Source organism: Diabrotica undecimpunctata, chromosome 7, assembly GCF_040954645.1.
Source record: "Diabrotica undecimpunctata isolate CICGRU chromosome 7, icDiaUnde3, whole genome shotgun sequence".
NCBI lineage: Eukaryota > Metazoa > Arthropoda > Insecta > Coleoptera > Chrysomelidae > Diabrotica > Diabrotica undecimpunctata.
Window position 1 is genome coordinate 43484245 of NC_092809.1, and position 25251 is coordinate 43509495.

Sequence of the window (25251 nt, forward strand, 5' to 3'; positions counted from 1 at the left end):
CACTAACATAGCCAGTGGGACCACTCTTGTGGTCCTTCAACGAACGCCTTCAACCCCTACCACTCTTTAGTTAACGGTCAACGCGAGGCGATCGCAAGTTCGCCAAGTGTATCCTTACAGTATTGTCACATGCACCACTATTTTGCCGTATTTCTGAATATAACGAATTATTGGATATAGCCACTTTTGATCGCAAAAGTAGGATATAGCCACTTTTGATGCAAAATGCCGACTTTATATGCGATTTTAAAATATAAATAGCTCGTTTTGAACGCTAATGAACGTGCCAGTTGATAGATCTTGTAAAACTTAGCCGAAAATCACAAAAAAGCATAATTTGGAAAAAAAAATGGATATAGCCCCTTTTGAACGCAAGCTCCGCAAATGTTGTTCATAAAAACCCTTTATAATGCATTTATACAAATTAAATTAAACATATTATTGTCTATTTCTTTATAGACAATAATACGAGTATATTAATTTAAGTTAACATTAATAGAAATCTTTAAATATTATTTCTACGCGTATACAATAAAATATGTCTAGTGGCTGTAATGCCAGTGTACTCGGCAAATTGATTCTAAAAAAGAACACACCTACCGTCTAAATATTTCGTGTTGGTATCATGTGACCTCACGGGCTATGACGCGGATGACGTGCAACGGTAAGTAAATTAGATGAAGTATATATTATATATATATATATATATATATATATATATAATATATACTTCCACGTCCACAATATATATATATATATATATATATATATATATATATATATATATATATATATATTGTGGACGAGTATATATTTCTGTATTACCACGATAGCTCATATATTCATAAAAAATTATGATAAAAAAAAATTATCATACAATTCTGTAAAACATAAATAAGATAACATTGCTTACTCAAATTTATTAGGTTACCCTAATTGCATCTTTTTAGAATTCATTGTAATAAAAAGTATAATTGGAGTTTACTTCTATACTAGGATTAAGAGCTGTATTTGTGTAAATATCATGTTTGCATCGTTACGAAAACGTAATATTATTTAACTTTTATACTAAAATCTTATTACAAAAGTTCTATTCGAAAATACATTCTGCATATATAAGGTTTTTAATTAAACGCTTAAGAAAACCCCAGAAGAATGAATCTAACAGGATCAAATCTAACGATTTTGGTGGCCAGTTCACATCACCACCACGTGAGATGACAATGCCCCCAAATCGCTCGTTCAAAGTGTACAACGTGGCATGAGAGGTATGGCACGTTGCTATATTATCCAATTCAGACAATAAAACTGTACAAACCTTACAAATAACATCATTAAATTCACTAAATTGTATAATAAAAAATACATAGACCTAAATTTAAAAAATTAATTAACATCTCACTATGGCACCGCTTTATACATGTACTACTTCTCAAACTTCATGAACGAAAACATTCCATTTTGGCAATTGCTGTCCAACCTCTAAAAATACTTTGCAAAGAATCTAGAACAGGTAGTGTAGATAAACTTCATATCATGTGCAGGACTTCATACATTTACTTAAAAAAAATCTGTTCCAATAAACCACAAAGTTATATCTTTTGAAGTCAAATATATTACTATATATACTAATATCCTGATTGAAATAGCTTTAAAATGTTTTGGGACAGAATGGGAATAAAATCAGAGAATTTACTTGTAACCAATATACGAGGGCCATTCGTAAAATAAGGTTCAAATGAATTTTAAAAATAGACAGCTTTATTTTTGTTCTTAGTGTTATACATCATTTTAAAAATTAAAACTTACGCTATTTTTCTAAATAATTGCCATTTCTGTACGAACACTTTTGCAGACGATGTCCCACCTTGTCTATCCCCATGTTATAGGATTCTACCGCCAATCCTTTGGGAATCGAGTAACCTGATCCTTTACTTCATCATCGTTACTGAAGTGTAAGTCACCCAAGTTTTCCTGCTTTAACTTTGGGAATAAGTGATAATCACTTGGTGCTTAGTCCGGACTGTAAGGGGGGGGGGGGGGCACAACAGTCTAGCCAAAATCTCTCTGCAGTTTCAGTTGTTCAGTTTGATGTGAGACATGAGGTCGAGCGTTGTCATGGAAGAAGCCTAACACCACTGGACAATCGTCCTCGGCGACGGTTCTGAATTGCAGGTATTTTTAATGGTTAGCAATATCTGTCGGGAGTTAACTGTTAACTGTACCAAAAGACGGTTGCTATGGCTTTCCCAGCAGACTGCGTTTGTTTATTTTCTCGGCTTCATGGAAGTTAAGCGAGGCCATTCGAGCCAATCCAAAATGTTTCACGTCGCTGTTTGTAGATTTCTGTAAGCAGTCTCGGTACCCGCATAATTTTTCTGTTCATATCTTATGAATTGTGGTGTGGGAGGTCTCAGGAATATGCAAAGCAAGGTCGTTAATGGTGAACCTCCGATCTTCAAGCAATATTCTTTTAACTTTTTCGACAATTTCGTCTGAAACCGAGGGCCTTTCATTCCGATCTTCATCGTGAATTTTCGTTCGGTCTGCACTGAATTTTCTACACCATTTGCGAACACGTTGAACAGATATACACTTTTCCCCATAAACTTCGATTAACTGACGATGAAAATCAATACGTGAAATCCGTTTTGCATTAAAAAAAAACGTATCAGCAAGAATTTCGCATGTGGCGGTAATAGCGATTGGAAGCTCCATCTTCGGAGCAATGCAGTGGGACGAGAGTAGTGGGGTGAGAGAGAGGAAGAGTTGATGCGTAAGACACTGTGTAGCACACAAAGGTCATGCCAATACGCCGGGCGACAAATAAGTGTAGCACAACAAGCGTTGGAGCTGTTTGGGGCACACAAAATGAATGAGGACGCGTTGCTCAGAATCGGAGGAGATGTGGGCGCGGTTCTTTGAATATTTCCTTTGTTATAAAGTAAAATTGGAGAGAAAGCAAAGAAAAGAATAAAAGATAATAGCTAATAAAGCTGAACCAAAAATATTAAATGAACAAAACAAAGAAACAAATGAGAATCTTATTGCCGAAAGGGCGCCACCGATTTTTTTCTTTATAGCTTGAAATACTTAAGAGTTAATGAAAAAAACCCTTGAATTGAATTTTATTTATTCCTCAATGATACTTTCTGACCTACTTTTATAATTTGAGATATAATGTAATAAGTTAATTTAATTAAATTCTTTTTTCAGAATCTAGCTTAATCTTAAAAAGTAACTAGCTTAATCTTAAATAGTAATCTTCACATTCTTCACATATTTTCTCATGAAGTATTGTAATTTTTACACAAACTTAAAAAAAACTAAACAAAAATTAAGAAATCAAAATCTTTAACAGGGTGTTGAAATAATTATATCAGATTAAGAATATAAAAAAATAATATAATTATTGAATTTTGTTCACTTCTTCTTTGATGCTGATGATTTTTAACAAAATAAAACAAAGAGGTACTTATCTGGTTGGTACATTATTGTCTCGGTCAGAAAGAACAGGAATGGTTTTGTGGTCTCTGGATCCAAAACTCTAACATGAGATTAGCTTCCAAGTCATGTAACCCAAGTCGTCATGATCCTGAGCAATCAGTATTTGGTCATCAGCGAAACATAAGGTGTACAGTGTAGCCTCGTCATTGAGAGGGATTCCCATGCCATTACATTTTTTTTCACAGCTTGAGTGCTTGTTCCAGATAAATTTTGAAAAGGGTAGGCGAAATACATCAACCCTGCTTTAATCCTTTCGTGACCTTAAATCCCTCAGATATCCTTGATCCAGTTTTAATTTTTGCAGTCGTTTCATGCATACTGAAAAAACTAGATATGTATATTATTTATTTATATATGCTATATGGAACACTGCTGTAGCGCCAATGTGTGGTCGGCATCAACGGCAACACCAATATTGGCGCCAATCCCTTTGATGTGTACGCAAAAATCGACAGTCCACGGAAAACTCCCAACGTTGGAGCAAGTCATAAAAACGTTGGCGCCAACATTAGCTCCAACACAGTTTTGTCGGTTGGCACACATTGGACGAACGCTGTTGGGACCAACGTTGGCCCTCATGTGCGGAACCGGCGTAAGACGTACAGAATTTTTCTCAGCACGTCGCAGTCTTTCTCAGCGGCATAGGGAACCTTTTTTACGAATGACCCTCGTATATTTGATACTGTTAGATAACTAAAGATACGATATTATTTTACTATTAAATTTCTAAATCATTCATTTTGTTTCAGGAACAAGTCCCGTAACACCATTTCTTAGTTCATACGCCAGACAATTAGGTCTTTCCAGTGTAGTGGTGGGCTTCATTTACACAGTCCTCCCCATCAGCGGGATGCTGGCCAAGCCAATATTCGGATCAATAGCTGACAGATTCCATTGTCAAAAAATTTTATTCCTAGGTGCCCAACTGTTAACAGCCGCCGCTTTTTTAGCAGTGTTTTATTCGCCGAAAATAGAAACTGTGAGGAACGTCGAGATGTCGTGCTATAACAGTACGACCTCTTTTGTTTTTCACTCGACTGAATCTATAGATAAATGCTTTTTGGATCCCATTAAGGCAGATCGTAAGTGGGATAAATGTGAGGTAAGAAAATATACTTTATGAGTTACGCAGCAAATATATATATGCATGTATATATCCATGTTATACTTTTTCTACATTTAGAGATGTCTATCAGTTAGTAGGACAATGTCATCTGCATAACTTATGTTTATTAACATTTTGTTCTATCAATTCATTTTGTCTATTATTTTTTGTTCCTGTAGAAAGGTTTTCCAAGAATAAAGTTTAAACTGCATAGGGGACAATATTAGTAGTCTTTCATTAGAATTATTTATCGTAACGTCGACTCTTTTATCTCGCAACAGCTCTTACATAAATGTTTCCCCTTTTTTCTTGTGTGGTCTTATTTTTATATTTTGTATTTTCTTCTTTCGTCTTTAATATCCAAAATATGCGATGTCATTCAATATTTTCTTGCTCTTGATCGTATTTTTGGAATTACTGCATAAAGTAGTATAAAAATAGTATAATATAAAAATAAAATGGTATAACAAAAATAAAAAATCGACGTAAGTGTCGATCCCACATCCGTAAGAATAATAATCGCGTGCATTACCGTGTATTACAGCACCTCTATCGACCGGGTTACTAAGCTTTTTATTTACATTTAAAATGGAAAACATCGTATCCATAATGGTTAACCTTTTATGAGCGTATATATTTGTTGTTTATGTCCTCAATTTACCGATTCGCCATTATTTCTGATAATTTTGTACAGCTGTACCTTTCTGGTAATTTTATTTCTAATAAAATGGCAGTGCTGTTATATTAAGACTCTAGAAAGACATTCTACAGTTTGCAATTATTGTATTACGAAACAATGCAAGTTACTTATTGTTATCATAATAATAATACTGTTGACGTTTTACTACTAGTATTAAGCTGTCAGCTAAAAGATAATTGAAAATATTTAAAATATTTCGTTTGGTGTTTTTATTTAATATACAGTCAGATATCTATGGATTAGAAAATAATACTAATTTTGTTAGTATACCGAGCTCTAGATAATTTTTACTATCTATTTCAAGGTTGCAAAAAATTGAGAATTAAACTATCAATGCCAGGATTGCCAACTTTGATTTATTTATTTATAGTGCACAATAGACACTGGAGCCCTATTACAAAAAGTTGCATTTGTAAACTATTTCTCAATAGATTTTATCAAACCTTTTAACCTTTTCTAGCGATCTTGTCCTCGGTCTTCCCATAATTTCTTTGGATATGTACCAACCACCTCAACGAATTCTTAGATCCCCCAGAATCCTTGAGGTAAACCTAAAGAGGTATGTTTGATTTTTATTCTGGACAGATATATTTTAAAATTCGCCATTAGGTGTCTTTTTGGCTGTTAAAACACCGCGCTTGCCTTGCATGTTGTTGAGTTTGTTTTGAGCCGCCCATTATGGGCCAGGCGCTGTTTGCGTACATTCACTGTGGATCATTCGCTGCATGTATACTAGTTTTGGTAAACTCCGGGTATTTCATTTCCCCGATATAACTCACATTTAGGAGACATTTCCCTTTTCGCCATCTGGAGAGTCGCCCTATGGTGGACTAGTAACTTAGCACAGGACAACAACAGAGGAGATATCAAGAAAAATAGCCCGTGCATGGGCAGCATATGGAACTCCTAAATATATTTAAGGATTGTGACATACCGATTAATCTCAGGCGGAAAGTCTTCGACCATTGTGTTCTGCCAGTAATGACCTACGGTGCAGAAACACTCTCCCTAACAAAAAACAATGCTTCAAAACTAAGAATAGCACAAAGAAAAATGAAGCGTTCAATGATAGGAATAATAATAAACGACAAGATCAAAAACTGAAAACTACCAAACAGAACCAGAGTTACAGATTGAAATGGAAGATTGGAGAATTGTGGGAAGAGCTTGCAGATTGAAATGGAATTACAGATATTGTGTGGAGAGCTTGCATACTTAAATGGAATTACAGATGTTGCGGAGCGAGCTTACATATTGAAATGGAGATGGATTTACACGTGGCAAGGATGAAGGATGGAAGATGGACATGCAAGTTAACAAGAACAGATGAATGCCTACACGATGACAAGGAGATTTGCAAAAGATTACGAACAGGGGATACCTATATCCTGAAGTGGACTTAAAACAGGCTAATGATGATGATCATGATGGTGCTGTGCTGCTTATATACTTCGTGGTTGGTTCTTCTTCTCCACATTTTTCACTCTTTATCCTACCCAAAATGCATCTCAACCTCTTACGTTCCCATCATTCTAGCTGTTACTTGTCGGCTTTAATAGGCACCTACGTCTCGCTAACAACTACACATAGTTGGTGTTAGCAATCTTGGGTATAGTTCTCAACTTTGTTTGTCTTGATAGAAACTTGCATTTTAATTCAGTTCTCAGATTTCCATATATCCTGTTAATTTTTGCATCGTTCTTTAAATATATCACATAAATTTTCTATTTCCTCAACTTGGCTCGTTCCCATAATCACGTAATTTATTTTTTAATATTAATTTCCAGACCGTACTTTCTTGCTTGTCTTTCTATTTTTTTCAATAGTCTCATTAATTATATCTTTGTCTTTGCCAGAAGCGTTAAATCATTCGTAAAAGCTAATCAAAGTGCTTGCTGAAAATTGTTCCATTTCTTTCTAGATCGCTTCCAGAAGTAAATTGAAGAAAGTTATTGATATGCCTTACATTAGCTTCCTTTTAACTTGAAAAGTCTATCATGTTTTATACAAAGTATGAAACTCACTGCGATGATGCCATTTTTTCGTAAAATATAATTATTATCAACATTCTATTGTAGAAGCCACAGATTTAGGCAGAAATCTGAATTTTAGTTTCGAACACCTTAGAAATCTTTAGATTTCTACTTTGTTTTATTCAGCGGCGGCCGGCCAGGTGAAGTAGGTGAATGTGAGGTTCACCAAAAAAATATAATTAAATTGAGACAAATAAATAAAAAATGAAAGCAACATTATTATATCTAAAATTCTGAAATCAATTATTTATTCTCTTTTAATTAATCCAAAAATTAAAAAAGACAACTAGCTTTATTAGCGGTACGTATTTGACGGTCAAGTCCTGACCTGTGTCACTAGCCGTGTAGGATTCAGGAATAGGTTAATATCATTTTTGAAATGCGAAATCCATCTGCATAAGCGTTCACGGTTGCCATGGCAACGTGACGTCAGCCTATCCTTAGTGATAGCTGAGAAAACTGGTGAGTGCAGTTCCGTCTAAAAATATATTATCCGTCTTTACCCACTGTTGGATGTGTATTTGGTATTCCTATTTTTCGAAAATTTCTCTCAGCTACAATATTTTGAAATTTATTCTATTGTATAGATTTTTTTTATATAGTATATTGTATATTATAGTATTTATTAGTTTAGTTTAGTCACAGCATTAATTTTATTTGTTTAGTGCACTTTATTAATTCATTTCTCTGTGGTTTGTTTCGGATTTCGGATATAAAGTGTTCTCGTGGATTTCGTTTGGACAAAAATAATTTTAGACAGACATGAATCCAATTAATGACTTCTTCTCCTTTTGGCTCCGGCAAGCTTTCATCATCTTCACCACTTTTTTAGGCCACGAGCCGCTGCTGGTTTTATTCTCAGGTGGCGCCGTATGCGTATGAATTAAGATATTTTATTATTACTTTCTTTGACGGAAAATATTTGATTTCACGTTCAGGGCTTCTACCCAGTCGCTCTGATGAGTCCCGCTAGGACGAAATACGTATAAGCGAATTGTAATAAGAAACCAGTTCACGAATGCTTCTTGCCTAGATGAACCGATATGTCGTGGAATGCAATTTTAGATTCCCCATGTTGTTCCACTCATCGTCTGCTTACTTTGAAAATTGTAGAAGGCACAGATTTAGGCAAAAATCTTAATTTTCGTTTCGAACACCTAGAAATCTTCGGATTTCTACTTTCTGTTTTGATTATTAACAAGTTTATTAATTAAAGTTGAGCATTTTTGTTCTACAGGTAAAAAGGTACGATCAATATCAGTCTACTATAATATCAAATATTTCTACACGTGTTCGCATTTGTTCTGCTTCGTTCTGGTTGATTGTATTTTCTTTTTGTTTTGACTGTATTTGTCACAGCCAGAATAAGCAGGAGACACAAGGGGATAAAACAATAAAAAAATCCATAGCCAGAGAAAGGAAGGGTTCTTGAAATATTTATTCTAAGATCTCCTTTCTTTGGTTCCCTTATTTTTATCTTTTCTCTTGTCTCCCCCCAAAATAATTCCAAACCAATCCGCTTTTTCAATTTTTTCCCCACCAACCTTTTCCTATCCCACCCAAATTAAAAAAAAAACCTTTCTCTTCGAAAATATACCTCCTCCTGGCTGTCACCAAGTTTCCGTGTAAATTAGAAAGTTATAGAAACTCAAACAATTGTACCTGTGGGTATAGAAATTATGGGTAAAATCATTACTGCCTGTTTATTTCACAATCAGCTTTTCTTCTTCTTCGTCCGTTCCGGATGTTGGCGATCAGATTAGCTATCCTAACTTTACTTGCAGCTATTCGAAATAGTCCGGTTGTAGACGTATTGAACCATTTCCTTAGGTTTTGAAGCCAAGATCTTCTTCTCTCGGGTCCTCTCTTTCCAAATACCTTGACCTGAAGAATGAGTTGCAATAAGCCATATCTGTGTTCATTTCTCATAACATGGCCAAGATATTCTAATTGGCGCTCTTTGATTGTGTTAGTGATCTCGCATTCCTTTTGACCATTCTACGTAGGACCTCAATATTAGTCACATGATCGTTCCATGACATTCTTAAGATGCGCCTGTAACACCACATCTCGAAGGCCTCGAGCTTTCCTAAAGTAGCTTCCCAGAGCGTCCATGCCTCTACTCCGTATAATAATGTAGAAAACGCAGCATCTGATGATAGAGATTTTGGTACTAAGTATTAAATCGTGACTTCTGAAAAGGGACTTCATCTTTACGAACGCTGATCTTGCTTTCCCTATGCATTGTTTATGTTAGTACCAAGATATGTGTAACTGTTTACCCTGTCAATTGGCTGGTGGTTTACTAAAAGATGTGTATTTAATATTTCGCGCTTACTAACTACCATGTACTTTGTTTTGTTCATATTGAGATCCAGCCCATATTCTCGACTTATATCTTATGTGCGACATTATTGTTTGTAAACCATCTAGGCTATCTGCAAAAACTACTGCGTCGTCAGTATATCTTATGTTGTTTAGACGCACTCCGTTAACTAAGACGCCTTCCTCTAGTTGTCCCAGTACTTGCTCGAAGTTACGCTCCGAGTACATGTTAAATAGCACTGGAGACAGAATGCATCCTTGTCTCACTCCTCTATCTATGGAGATTATTTTTTGTCAACTCTGTATAAGTTATATATATATATATATATATATATATATATATATATATATATATATATATATATATATATATATATATATATATATATATATATATATATATATATATATATATATATATATATATATAATTCGCAAGTCTCTATCATCCAAGTCCGCTTCTTTCAAGATGGATGTGAGCCTGTCATGTTTTACTCTATCAAATGCCTTTTTGTAGTCTATAAAACAAATATATACAACACAGTTGACATCTCTGCACCTCTGGATAAGCACGTGTATAGCGAATAGAGCTTTTCGGTTGCCCAAGGTGTCGGGAAATCCAAATTGTGTCCATGACACTTGTTCTTCACATTTTTTATATATTCTGTTATGTATCACTTTTAAAAACGTTTTAAGTAAGTGGCTCATTAGGCTAATTATTCTGTAGTCTTCGCATGTTTTTGCATTTAATTTTTGTGGTATATTTACGAAGGTCGACTTTAACCAGCTTTGGGGAATATTTCCAGTTATATAAATTTTGTTAAATATAGTCGTTATCCATTTTATTGCTTGTTCGTCCATAAGTTTCAGAAATCCTGTATAAAATTTGTCAGGCTCTACAGCTTTACCATCTTTAGTTTTTCTAATAGCTGCCGACACTTCTTCAATGGTAATCGGGGGTCCTGTTTGGCATTCTATGTCTTCAATGGCATTCTGCCTTTCTTCTGCAAATGTTACTTCCACATATTTCTTCCAAGTGTCTAGTCTCTCTTCCACACTTGGTAGTGGATTACCTTGGTTGTCTGCCAAACATCCAACTCTTCTAAGCTTCTTTAACTTTTTTGTGCATATTGAATGAATCGTGTTTCTGTTGTAATATCTTTATTTCCGCACATTGTTCTCTCAGCTGTGTGTCATTAGCCATTCTGATTGCTTTTTTGATCTCTTTGTCTATTCTTCTGTATAATGTCTTGTCCTGATCTTTGATCTTTCGCCTCTCTTCCATCATATCTAGAATCTCATTTGTCATCCACGATTTTTTCTTAATTTTTGGTGGTTTGAGGAATTTTTCTTGTATGTCTTGTGAAACTCTATGCAATTTTTCAAGCTCCTGGTCTATTAAATCAGTTTGAATAACGGTATTCAAATTGCTATGTATATACTGTTTTACACTATATTCTGTGCATTGGTCCTTGAGTAGCCCGATGTCGTATTTTGGGTTGACACTACGTCGAATCTTCTTTAGCCCGACCCTCATTTTGCAGATCAGTGAGTTGTGGTCTGACTTGATATCGGCTCTTGGGTATGTCTTGACTGATGTAATGCTGTTACGGAATATTTTATTAATCATAATGTAATCTGTTTGATTTCTGACTATGTAGCCTTTTCAGCTTTTTAGCTTTTAAATTTCCTAATCTGTTCGCAAACATGTATTGTCCTATGTACCTACTGAAGCGTGGACGAAAGATACGATTATATATACGATTATGCCTTCCTAAAAAACCTTTGAATCGCACAGACAATGTTTTATTAGCTGACACTACAAAATTGTCATTTATTTCTTCGAATCGCTAATCACTAATTACACTGTAAACTACCTATCTAATTATACAGTAAACATTGGGGTTTTTGCTGCAAATTTTTATCTCTAATGAATTCCAATATTCACAGTATCAATGAATTGATAGCTATATTAAAATTTAGCAAACATAATACAGTTGGTTATTCCTTGTTTACTGTGTCTTTTTGCAGATGAGTTGTGGTGTACGCGATCCAGCAACACTGTGTGATAAATGGAGCATTGAGGAATACTGCCATCCAGATTACAGTAAACAAATATCGTTCACTGCTCTAGTACCCAAACACGAAACAACATTGTCGAATTCTTCGTTAATATTTAAGATAGATAACATAACTTTGAGCAACGGCACTACATTTTCGCCGCCTTGTAGCGAAACGAGTACACCGTTTCTTTCCACCTGTCAAATTAATTGTGAAGATTATAGTTTGAACGAGATGATCACCGAGACGTCAGTTAGCGATGAAGAAGCATACGGACTGTACCAGTTTTGGTGTGTGCTAATTTTTATGGTGATTGGATGGGTTGGGCAGGCTGTGGTAGTTAGTGTAGGAGATGCTATATGTTTCGAACTACTGGGTAAGTCTAGTTCTTTTTCAATGCTTTTGTATTTTATAATTTTATGAAAAAAAAAGTTAATGTTCTTTAAATATTATTAGAGTTCCGTATACCTAAAATTAATACTTTAAAAGATAATTGTAGTTTAATGTTAAAGGTAAGATATTTGTTGTTTTATTCTAGCAGGTCGTGTATTAGGATATCATAATTGTCGATATTTCTGGTTATTACTGGCGCTGCGATATAAATGGCTGAAATCTTCATCTCCTTCCTCTTTTACAGTTCTAGCTTTACTGTACCCGCCAGAGGCCTGCGTAGCTGACTCGTATTCGAGGGTGGCGGATAAGACCAGCGTCTTGTGACGAGCTAATCGCAGTGTTCTCTGCATTTCATGATCACGAAGACCATCAATAAACATTTGAACGGCCAACTTTTCCATCATGCCTTCGGGAGCTGTTGGATAAGCATATCGTACTAATCTGGCAATATCTACCTCATATTCTTGAAGAGCCTCATCTTTCTTTTGTCTTCGATTTTTAAGCTGCGACTGATATACATGCTCCAAATGTTCGTGGCCATATCGCATATTTAACCTCTTCTTAAGTTGTTCGAAATCATCCCTCTCCTCTACGGCTATGGTCTGAAGCACATCTAAGGCATCTCCTCGAAGAGCGATAGTCAGGTTTACAGTCTTTTCTTTTTTAGACCATCCATTCGCTCTTGCAGCTGATTCGAACTGTTTCATGTAGTTGTTCCATGACGATTTTCCGTCGAAAGTTGGAACTTTGACATGAAAAGAACCTCCACTTGCTTCAAATTTCAGCCGTGTTTCCAACTCACATTTCGTCTCGTCTTCTTTTCTCTCTACTGTAATTGGATTGCTTTCTCTCTCTGCTGTCCCTGTTCCCTCCATCTTCCTTTCCATCTCTTTCATCTTTTCTTCGAAGGCCAACATATCGGCAGCAACTTGGTTTTTTAACGAAGATACTCTATAAAAGAGAAACCGAAGAGACAAAAGAAGATATGAAATCATAGAGACAAAAGAAGAGATGAAAATAGAAATCGAAGAGACAAAAGAAGACATGATAAAAGAAGTTGAAGTAACAAGAAATATATTAGACAAAAGACATGATGAGATAATGAGAACTCTTGAAAATATCCACCTAGAAATTAAAAAGACCAAGCAACTGAGAGTTGAGGGTACAGCAGAAGTGATTTGTTCCCCTGTCAACAGAATAATTAATCCTCCTACATTTGACGGCGTGACCTCCTGGCCTGTGTATAGAAGACAATTCGAAGCCGCTGCACAAAATAATGGATGGACATATAAACAGAAGGCAACAACTTTCATAGGTAAGACTGTCGAATTCCTCCAAAACATCCAAGAGGACGCACAAAAGAACTATGAGACCATTATATCGACTCTAGAACTAAGATACGGCAGCCAATATTTGAAGCAAGTGTACTAGAGTCAACTAAAGGTGTGTATTCAGGGCTCCAACGAATATATGCAAGAATACGGAGCGGAAGTAGAAAAGAAGGCACGACTCGCTTGGTTCGAAGCCCCGGAAGAGTTCCTACACCGATTCATTATGCAATGTTTCCTTGATGGCGTGCGCGAGTAGATCTCCAGCAGATATTACGACTAGGAAGGGGACGCTACCAAATATTGAAGGACGCTATTGTCGCAGTATTAGAGTTTGAAGCCGTGAAGAATGTGTCCCGCCATCAACGCAAAGTCCATCAAGTAAGAGGTGTTGCCGAAGGGGAAGAAGGCAATCTAAATACGCTGTTCCAGGTGTTGCCCTCCCAATTTGAGAAATATCTCGGCCCAATAGCTGATTATTTGAAACAAAAAGTCAAGGGCTCCCAAAGTGCTACAATTGTGGATTGATAGGATACTATATATAAATTAGCTATACTAATTTTGTATAATCTTTTGTCTCTGTAACTCTTCAATTTCCAAATTTCCAAACATTTGTTTTCGAAGTAGGTTTCTTTTGTAGCTTGTATTTTATTCCTTATCTCCTTATTAATTCACTTATATATATATATATATATATATATATATATATATATATATATATATATATCTATCTATATATATATATATATATATATATATATATATATATATATATATATATATATAAAATCCGGGTCACTTTGAAAATTACCGATATTTCATTTTTAACGAGCTTTATCGTAAATAATAATAACACAAATACAAACTAATGCATGTTTCTGAGAATTGTTGCGGTTTCCTTTGTAACAAAGAATTCCAATAGTGCCGATTTCGCGGTGAAGTGCACACTTCCCAAAATGAACGCTACCTGTAACTCCGCTTGTTTTAAATGTCTCGTTTGTACTTCGACTTTCTGTTCAAATGCAACGGACAAACGTTTATTATTGCCACCATTAGTGTTTATTAGTGCCATTATTAGTGTTTATTTTTTGACAAAAATGCCTTTGACTGTTGTTGAAACGGCACAAATTGTTGCACTTGTGGAAGACGATCACACTCAACGGCAAGTCGCTAGAACTGTTGGCGTAAGCCTTTCTACGGTTCAACGAGTGCTTCAACGCTTTCAGGAGGCAAGTTTGCTAACCAGGCGACCTGACTCTGGACGAAAAAGAACGACCAAGGCACTAGATGACCGTTTCCTTGTGTTTCAGGCTTTACGAAACCGGACCTCAACTGCGGTTATGCATCAAAATCGTCTAGAGGAAGTACGAAATCGCAATTTTAGTGTTGCAAAAGTCAGAAGAAGACTTCGTTCTTCTTGACTATCTTCTCGGGTAATGGCGAGAGGACCGCCACTTCGCCGGGTGCCTCGAGTTGCACGACTAGCTTTTGCTCGACAATACCCGCATTGGGGAATTAACGATTGTAGCAAAGTGTTATTCTCAGATGAATCCCGTTTCTGCCTAACTGGATCCGATGGACGTGTTTTGGAGGAGAACCGGTGAACGATTTTCACAAGCTTGCATTGCTCCAAGAATGCCATTTGGTGGAGGCTCGGTCATGGCTTGGGGAGGTATATCTTCCGACTTCCACACAGAATTACCATTAATCCAAAATGGGCCTAACTGCACGAAGGTACATTGCGGAGATTCCGGAAGAACATGTTATGCCCAACATGGCAGGGCTTGGAGAAAACGCCTTTACGAAAACGTTTTTATGCAGGACAACGTGCGACCGCCCGTTGCCAGGATTAGTATGTAATACTTGGACGAAGTTGGAATTACGAGGGTACCCTGGCCAGCTAGGTCTCCTGACCTGAATCCCATCGAACATCTCTGGGACGATTTGAAAAAACGTATTCAAACCCATACACCTCCTCCTAACAATGCACAGGAGCTTAAGGATCTGTTAGTGAGAGAGTGGAATAACATAACACAACATGTAATCCGGAGAAAAATTGAGAGTATGCCCCGTCGTCTGCAAGAGGTTATTAGAGCAAGGGGAGGCAATACACGATATTGGTCATTAAAGTTTCACTGATTTTTTACCACGTTCTGTATTTTTAATTTTTTTTCGTATGTCTGTTTTATCAACAATTTGATTTGTTTTCTGTTTTTGCAATAAAAACAATAAAAAACCATTTTTTTTTTTCAAAACAAACATTGATGACAAATAAAAAATACATTAGCCAAAAAAAAGGTTATTACTGCACCAGAGGCAAAAATATTTAAGAAACTTGAAATTTTCAAGATGACCCGGATTTTATGATCGCAAGTATATATATATACATATATATATATATATATATATATATATATATATATATATATATATATATATATATATATATATATATATATATATATCGACGTTTTGATTCTTAAATTTACGTCTTTTGTACATTAGATTCAAAATCTCATCGTTCATCCACTGTTGCTTTTTTTCGGTTATCTTAAGTTGGGATTTAAGCTGTTTATAATCGTTTGGATTTGGTTCCAACGACCCTCGATTGATTCTTGTTCGTTATTCTCAAAATTGCTCTCTAGATTGTTTGCAATCGCCTAACTGTTGTTCCCAATAAAATCCATATTGGGTTTGTTAGAAAATCGCTGCTGTTTTATCCGTGTAAGCTTTAATTTTAATTTGGTCAACAACAGACTGTGGTCAGATGGAATATCGGCTCCAGGAAAGTTTTTACAGATTTTACTGCGTTTCTGTATCTACGCTCACTGATGGTTAGGTAGTCAATTTGATTTCTTACGATATTACGAGGGGTATCTGCTGGAGATGTCCACGTATATAATCTCTGTTTAGGAGATTATATACATGGTATAAACTCCGTTTGAAAAAGGTATTCATTATACGTAGATTATATTCTTTGCAAAAATCTGCGAAATAATCTGCCCTGTCCAAAATCTGCAATAATGTTACTTTGTCTGCATTTTCCTATCTTAGCATTAAGGTCACCCATCAGAATGGTGAGATCTCTGTTTTTGAGTTGATCAGTAACAGTTTTTCATCTGCGTATAATCTTTCAAGATCTTAATTCTTTTAGCTGAGGCTTTATTATAGTTTTCCCCGGCGTACAATAACAAATAATATTCTTCGCCGCATTTATTGATTATTATACTATTCGCCGCATTTTTTGGAGTTTTATTTATTGTAGGCTTAAGCGAGGTGGAATAAATGAAATTATACAAAAAAGTGGAAAGGCAGTCGAAGAAATAGGAGAAATGAATGCAGGCCGGAAAACAGAAGCAATTAATCAACATTAATAGACAACAAACATTAAAATATCAATACGACGTTGAAGTACATAAGATTCAAAAGCAAAAGAAAAGTATATCTACACAAGAATCTATTGTAATTGCCTTAAAAGACAGACGAAAATAAATGGCACTTGTATTCTCTTTTGGCAAATTTAAATGACACAGAACAAAAGGAAACTATTAAAAGCTATTTAAACAAATCGTCTTCCAGTACCATATCCCCAATGAACGGGATCAATCTATTTTTTTATAGTTTTTTTTCACAGCAACTCTAAATAGTTGTAATGCTTTTTTACCATTATGAAGATTTTTCAACGACACTATTTGTCGTCCACTCTTTTTTCATCATTGTAATTTACCTGAAGAATTTGGTAGTTTTATCTTTTCTCATTATATGATAAAAATATACAGTACCTTTAACTGTACATATCAGTTTTTGGTACCTATGTATTCCTATTTTACTTACTTGTCATACGTAATCATGTTTAACCATATCGAAGGCTTTGTTACAGTCTATGCATCTATGCAGCAGGCATAAAGGTCTTGAAAGACCTAAGCATCTTTGAACTATTAAAGCATTTTGAACTGAAACGCTTTACTGTAACATCACCCCTTAGCATAATATATCCAATTAAGTTATGGGACAACCTGTATAAAATAATATTGAACTTAAATTGGACTTTAATTTTAATAATAATGTTGAGTTTGAATAATCTAACAATAAAATATATAATGCAAGAGGTGATTGTGTCTATTGGAATGGAATTTTTTCTTACATCATCATATCCGTAAAAAATGCAAGTATGTCTTTTTAATTATGGTAAAGATTCAAGGTTATTTGAGTTCAATAGATAAACATTTTTATTAATTACATTTTATTGTATACCTATTGATTCTAAACGCATTTATGTTCATGTTAACTTCTTCATTCTATATATTTATATTTGCATTTTAACTTCTTCTTCTTCTGAATATCTTAATTAGGTATTACTATTAATACTTATTAAATATTCTGCATATGAGATTCACCGTGAGCGCTCTTCCGATTTTTCTCGATGATTTGGAATTTTACGAATAGATGAGTAAACAAAAAAGTTAAAGAAATGTTACCTGTTGGATCAGTTAATCAAAGGAAATATTTAAGAATCAATGTGGACACGGAGCAACAAAAGCTTGACTTTCTTTTGACACAAAAAAGAGATACAGCGAATGGAACCATTTATCAAAAACAATTATTGGAGCTATGCTAGTAAGCCATAACATCACCGAAATTAGCAAACTTCGTTCTCCTGTATACACTTTTTGGATTCCTAGACTGCTTTTCACGGTCATTTAAAAATTTTCTACTTCAATCTGCTCCAGTCTTTTACCTTTGAGCTGTTTTCTCATTGTTTAAATATATTGACACATTTCCGAATATTACAGGGATTTTACCTTCTTTTAATTTTGGAATTTTCCTGACAAATTCTTTAGATTCACGTGTCACTACACAGTTACCCACTCTTATATCATTTTCTTTAAAATGTCATATGCAATCAAAATGATTTTTTTAGCTACGTTAAGTCTTTGTAGCTATTTTTTGGCAAATTTTAATCCCTAGGCAAAGCAAAAAGACCTAGGTAAAAGCCCTATTACAAACATTATTAGTTTAATAACAGCACTATTCAATAAGATATATGACACAGGTAAAATACCAACAGACTGGCTAAAATCAACATTCGTAGCATTACCAAAAAAATCGAATTCCTCACAATGCGATGATTATCGAATATTGAGCTTGATGTCTCATGTCCTTAAAACTTTTCTCAGAATTATCCATACACGAATTTACAAGAAGTGCGAGTTCCAGATGAATGACACTCAATTCGGATTTCGAAACGGATTGGGAACACGAGAGGCTCTTTTTGCTTTAAATGTGTTAACGCAACTATGCAGAGACATGAATGTAGATGTATATGCATGTTTTATTGACTATCGAAAAGCATTTGACTGCGTTAACCATCAAAAGATGATCGAAATTCTGAGAACAACTGGAGTTGACGAACAAGACTTGCGAATTATCTCAGAACTATACTGGCACCAAACGGCAACAATTGAAATAGAGCACACAACATCCGAAGACATACAAATCCGACGAGGAGTGAGACAGGGTTGCGTCTTATCACCGCTACTCTTTAATTTGTATTCGGAGTCTATATTCAGAGAAGCATTAGACGAGGTCCAAGGCGGAATTAAGATTAACGGAATCAGCATAGACAACATCAGATATGCTGATGATACCGTCTTAATAGCAAGCAACGCACAAGAACTACAAAATATAATAAATGCGGTAGTTCACCACAGCGAAATGTTCGGTTTACATTTAAACGTTTCCAAAACTAAAACTTTAGTATTTTCAAAGATAACAATAAACGTACAGGTGTATGCCAAGGGTCAAATAATAGAACAGGTAAATTCCATAAAATATTTGGGAACAAATATCAATAGTCAGTGTAATCCAAAAAAAGAAATCCTATCAAGAATCTAACAAGCAAGGAAAACATTCATGAGCATTAAAACATTTTTTACAAGATCAGACCTTAGTCTACAGCTTAGAATCCGAATGATCAGATGTTACGTTTTTTCTGTCTTACTGTATGGCTGTGAAAGTTGGACAATGGACTCTGAAATAGAAAAAAGAATAGATGCCTTTGAGATGTATATATACAGACGAATGTTGAGGATTCCATGGGTACAAAGAGTTACTAATGTTGAGGTACTTCGTCGCATGTGTAAACAAAAAGAATTACTAAGAATAATCAAAGAGAGGAAAATGCAATACTTGGGTCATGTGCTGAGAGGCGAAAGATATGAATTACTTCAAGTTATACCGGAAGGAAAAGTACAGGGCAAAAGATCAGTAGGAAGACGCCAGAACTCGTGGCTGAAAGACCTGAGGAGATGGTTCGACCGCTCATCCACAGAGATCTTTCGCGCAGCAGTTTCCAAAACTACAATTGCCATTTGGATCGCCAACCTTCGAAAGGAGACGGCGCAATGAGAAGAAGAAGGCAAAGCAAAAGTTGACTAGACTGTTGTCCCTCATATAGAACAAAATATTGAGAAAAAAAAAACTTGGTGAACTCTTCGTTACAAGTGAATAAACTAACAAGAATATACAGTCACTACTACGGTTAGTCTAGGAAGGGGATAGAATAGGAAGGGAACAATTTTTCTCGATTATATCAGATCTTCAATTATGAATAAGGTACTTAAAACAAGATATAGACCTCAATTATCAATATTATAAATCGTTGATGCTTTAAGAAATACAATCTTGAATGTGTTAGAAGAAATATTTGCGATTTTTAATATATTTTGTCTTTCTTAATTCTCTTTGCCTTTATTCGTATGCGAGGTCAGTTTCCCGAATTATGTTTCCCCATAGTTTCTTCTCCAATATGTCCTGCCTAAGTAGGCACAGGTTTATCTTCATATATTAAAAGAGCAAGAATTGGAGGAGAGCATTTTAAAAATTATGCTAGGCTAACTGCAAAAGTAATAAAACTCGAATTTAATATAAGTAAATATATGGTAACTGATAATAGCGGTAAAATCCCGGAGAACTGGCTGCAGTCAACATTTATTACAATCCCGAAGAAACCAAATGCCCAGATCTGTGATGACTACCGGCTTATAAGCTTGATCAATCATGTCACTAAAGCGTTCACTAAGATCATTCATAGAAGAATATATGATAAATGTGAGTCAAATATTGATAGATCGCAGTTTGGCTTTCGGAAAGCACTTGGAACTAGAGAAGTAATTTTCGCTCTCCAGGTGCTTATACAGCGGTGTAGAGACGTTGATAAGGACGTGTATTTGTGCTTTGTTGATTTTAGAAAAGCATTTGACAATGTCAATCATGAACAATTGATAGATATTCTGCGAAAGACAGGTATTGACGACAAGGACATTCGAATTGTGGCAAACCTATACTGGGGTCAAACAGCAAGAGCAAAAATTGGCAACGAACTCACTGAAAGTGTGCAGATCAAAAGAGGTGTCCATCAGGGGTGTATATTATCCCCACTCCTATTCAATATTTATTCCGAAGAAATATTTAACAAATGTATGGAAAATGCAAATGAGGGCATAAAAATAAACGGCGAGTTAACGAACAATATAAGATATGCCGACGACACGGTGATCCTTGCTAGTACCATAGACGAATTACAGCAGGTAATGGAAAGAGTTTATTCAGTTAGTGAGGAATGTAGTAGTGAGCCTCAACTTCAAGAAGACAAAGTGGATGCTGATAAGCAGGAAGCAACAGCCTGCTCGACAGTTACGGATAAGTAACATACTAATTGACCATGTAGAATCTTATGTGTACCTTGGCACCAACGTAAATGCAAAATGGGAACAGGCCACAGAAATTAAGGCGAGAACAGAACGAGCTAGAGCAGCATTTAGCAATATGAAAAGGCTCCTGATAAGCAGGGATTTGTCTCTTCCCCTAAAACTACGTTTAGTTAAATGCTACATTTTTCCGATCTTACTGTATGGTGTGGAGGCCTAGACGCTGACGGAGACGCTCACGAGAAAACTAGAAGCATTCGAAATGTGGGTGTACCGACGCATTCTTCGTATATCCTGGACCGAACATGTCACCAACATAGAGGTAATCCAAAGAATCGGAAAGGAGAAAGAAATCGTGAATACAATTAAACAAAGAAAGCTTGAATATCTAGGCCACATATTGAGACACGATAAGTACCGTCTACTGCAATTGATTGTCCAAGGAAAAATAGACAGTAAGCGAGGGCCAGGCAGGAGAAGACACTCGTGGCTCCAAAATCTGAGGAAGTGGTTCGGGCTAACATCAGTCGAACTATTCAGAAGCGCCGCAAACAAGATTAGAATTGCCATGTTAATAACCAACGTTCGCAACGGACAGGGCACTTGAAGAAGAAGAAGAAATATCTGGTAAATGATGACACCAAATTTCATAGTTTTTTTTGGTTTGACGAAGAAAAGTTTGATTTTTTGTTGTGCTATTAAGGAAGACATAATGATCTCCTTCAAAAATGGTTAAAAGAGTAACTACACCAGAAGAAAAACTTCAAACTTGACTGCTATTATTTTTCACACGTTGTCCTTCTTGTTTACATCCCTAAAATCATTATGTGCTGGATTGTATAGCTCTAGTCTCTCATAAATTGGATATATGAGGCTAACATCGTTACTAGCTTCCATGTTTAAATGTTTAAAATAAAAACAAAAATATAGAATCAAAATTTTAAACTATGAACAAAAACACTAATTTCTTTTTACAGAATACGTGTTCATAACCTACAAATTCTTAATTTTTTACGTTTTTGTGAATTGAACGCATGCAGTCGCTGCAAGAGCACTGCTATCTTATGCAATCGATTCAGCAGACGCATGTGTCACCTTTAGTTAAAAGATACCGAGAAATTGACATAGACACCTTAATTTTACATATTTATTTTTCAGGCGACAAACCAAGTCATTACGGTTATCAACGATTATGGGGATCTCTTGGTTGGGGAATTATTGCAGCAATCGTTGGAATAGTCATTGACTTGTCGAGTCGAGGAAAGAGCCAAAAAGATTACACTGCAGCTTTTTACATGGCGGCCATATTTATTGTTTTGGACTTTTTTACATCGATAAAAATCAGTGTAAGTAACTTTTGTCAAATAGAAAAGGTGTTAATATTTTCGACACGTTAAAATCTATATTTTTTTCTGTTCGATCATAGAGATCAATGATAGAATAAGATCTTATTATTTTTATTTTAAGACAATGTCTTGTTTTTTCAAAGTTGTAGCCTAAGTTGGAATTCCAATGTCCAATGTTTATACCAGTCTGTGGGGTTCTTCCGTGTGTTTGCTGGTGTTCGGTTCCTCTTCATACAATATTTGCCGGTCTATTATCACCCATTCTATCAACGTGGTCTTTCCATTCTCTTTTTCGGACTCTATTATAGTCTAGACCATTTTAAAATAGGCTGTTCAATAAGTTCCAAGGCCAAATCTGGTGAATACCGTGGATGCTCCAATAATTCACACCTTAATTCATGGATTTTAGCCATTGTCAAAATTCTCATATGACACAGTGCATTGTCTTGATGAAAAATGATTTTTTTTTCACGAAGTTTTGTCTTCAGCTGGTTTAGAAGGTTATAATAATATTTATAATTTATTGTTTTACCTGTCTGCAAGTAATCCACAAACAAAATTCCTTTCGCATCGTAAAAAACTGATGCTAACACGTTCTTGGCGTATATCCGGACACGAACTTGTTTCGAACGCGAAGAACCAGGTTCACACCAGTCTTTAGTCTGTTGCGGCACCCATTGTGAATACAGCTTGCTGAAACCTAATACTTTAGTCAAAATATTGCTTGCAATAAGATGCCTAGGGCTTCTACTGAATCTCTTTGTCACTCGACGATTTTCCAATATGATATCTTGTGTTTTTCTATGATTTCTGGTATTGTTGCTGTTTTTGGACGTCCTTGACGTGGATTGTCTTCAAGGCTTGTACGATCACGTTTAGATTTAGCAATATATCTTTCTACTGTACTATTTGAAGGCGAAGAGTCCTTATACATTTTTAATATTCCTTCAGAGATTTCCTTTGCTTTTGTAAAAAAAATACTGTGACACGTCAATACTAAATGGCTAGTAAACAAAGAATAAATTGACAGATTGGAATGAAACTTCACATACGTTCATATGAAGAGTGTACCAACGTAACAAAAATAGTAAGTAATTTTCCAGTAATTGATCTTATGGTATTCATTTCGGTCGTTCTTAGTAGTTGTTTAGTAGTAGTTCTTATTAGTTCAACTTATTAAATCTTTACTTAGTTTAGGATATATATATCTGGTAGAAATTTTTTGTTCTCCTAGATAAGTTTTCGATTCTTTAGTCATCTCTGGTAATTATCTTAATTTGTTTCTATATTGTCCTAGTTTGTTCCTAGTTTCAACTTTAAATTACGGATTGTAATTGTTTTTTGGTTTGTAACAGTATACGTACCCAATTCGAGAGCCAATTCGTAACAATCAAACTCCAACTAACGTCGGCAGCCAATTGTTTAAGGTTTCGTCTAGTTCAGTCTCTCAGATGTAAGTTCGTCTTATCTTAAATGCAAATCTAAAAAATGATTTTGGCTAGGACAAATAAAAGAGAATATTAACTAATCATATTTATTATACAGAAATGAAATTTAATTAGGAGAAAAGAGTCACGTATGCTTATGTATGCACATATAAAAACCTGCCTAAAGCCGTACAAAATTGAAAATTATACTTATGACATAGTGTGGTTATTGGCTTCAGATGCTGGCTTGAATGTAGGCTGAATGTGTAGATGGATTGTAATTTCAGGCAGATGTAAAGTTTTTCATAGTAGCGGCAATGATACTGCAGTTTACTCCCTATGGTTTACCATGTGGTTAGGGAAGTATCTCCCGAACAAGGGCAACAAGAAACATTTTAATTAGGCCAAAAAAAAAACTAAAACAAGAAACCTTGTGTAGGCAACAGCATAAACTATAAAAATTTACTTGACATGTTTTACCAAAATTACATATAATCACAATTTTAAGAATTAACAAATATATCGAAAAGCAAATGGCAAGGATTAAATGAATATAATTATTATTAAAATCAATTAGTTTAATTTAATAAAGATCCTACATACATGTACTATTCATAAAGTTGAAAATAAAATGTAGCTTGGAGGTTATGTTTAAAAAGAAGTCAAAAAAAAATATTATAAGGCAGATATATAAAAAATTATTAACTACAAATATGAAGATATGAATATATACTCACCCCAGAAGAGATGAACTTTGGGACTGAAACATAATTTTAAATAGATAAATGATATACATAAAAAATGTTCCCTTTCTATTATTTTGAAGTAACATTGACAAACGGAAGTCAAGAGCTGCCAACTGACAAATATTTTGTATGGACTTTGGAGTAGAGCATACACACCATAGACATTTTATATTTGTCTATGGCGTAGAGTAGACTGGAGTAGAATACGGGAAATATACAAAGAGTTGAGCGCCAATTATTTTTAGATAAAAAATAGTAAAACAGAACAGAAAGTTCACGAATTAATATTTGAATAAAATCATTATTTGAAGAAAAATAACAAACATGTGACGTTTACAACGTTACAGGTTTTTTGTTTAGTTTTATACATGATCAGAAGGCACATATGCTACTGGATGAGTTTTTGATACTTTGATCACATTCCTAAATATGTGGTTACATTGCATGTAATCAGTTAGATTATGAATTTGGGTCTACCATTTTATGTAATGATGATGTAGTTAAAATTCTAGTAATGAATTAGCAAGCAGATCTGTCCCAAACATTTTCTCATGAACATGTCTGGGATGAA

The 25251-nt window shown here is 35.0% G+C and overlaps 1 protein-coding gene across 1 annotated transcript in view; it reads left to right on the top strand.

Moving 5' to 3' along the window:
* The window catches only part of Sugb (Sugar baby transporter), a 90556-nt gene that overhangs the window by 42816 nt on the left and 22489 nt on the right, over positions 1-25251 (top strand). Inside the window, exons 2-4 of the mRNA XM_072537198.1 lie at positions 4257-4609; positions 11702-12107; positions 22320-22507. Coding sequence (XP_072393299.1) covers positions 4257-4609; positions 11702-12107; positions 22320-22507 — 947 coding nt within the window. The remainder of the gene's footprint in view (positions 1-4256; positions 4610-11701; positions 12108-22319; positions 22508-25251) is intronic.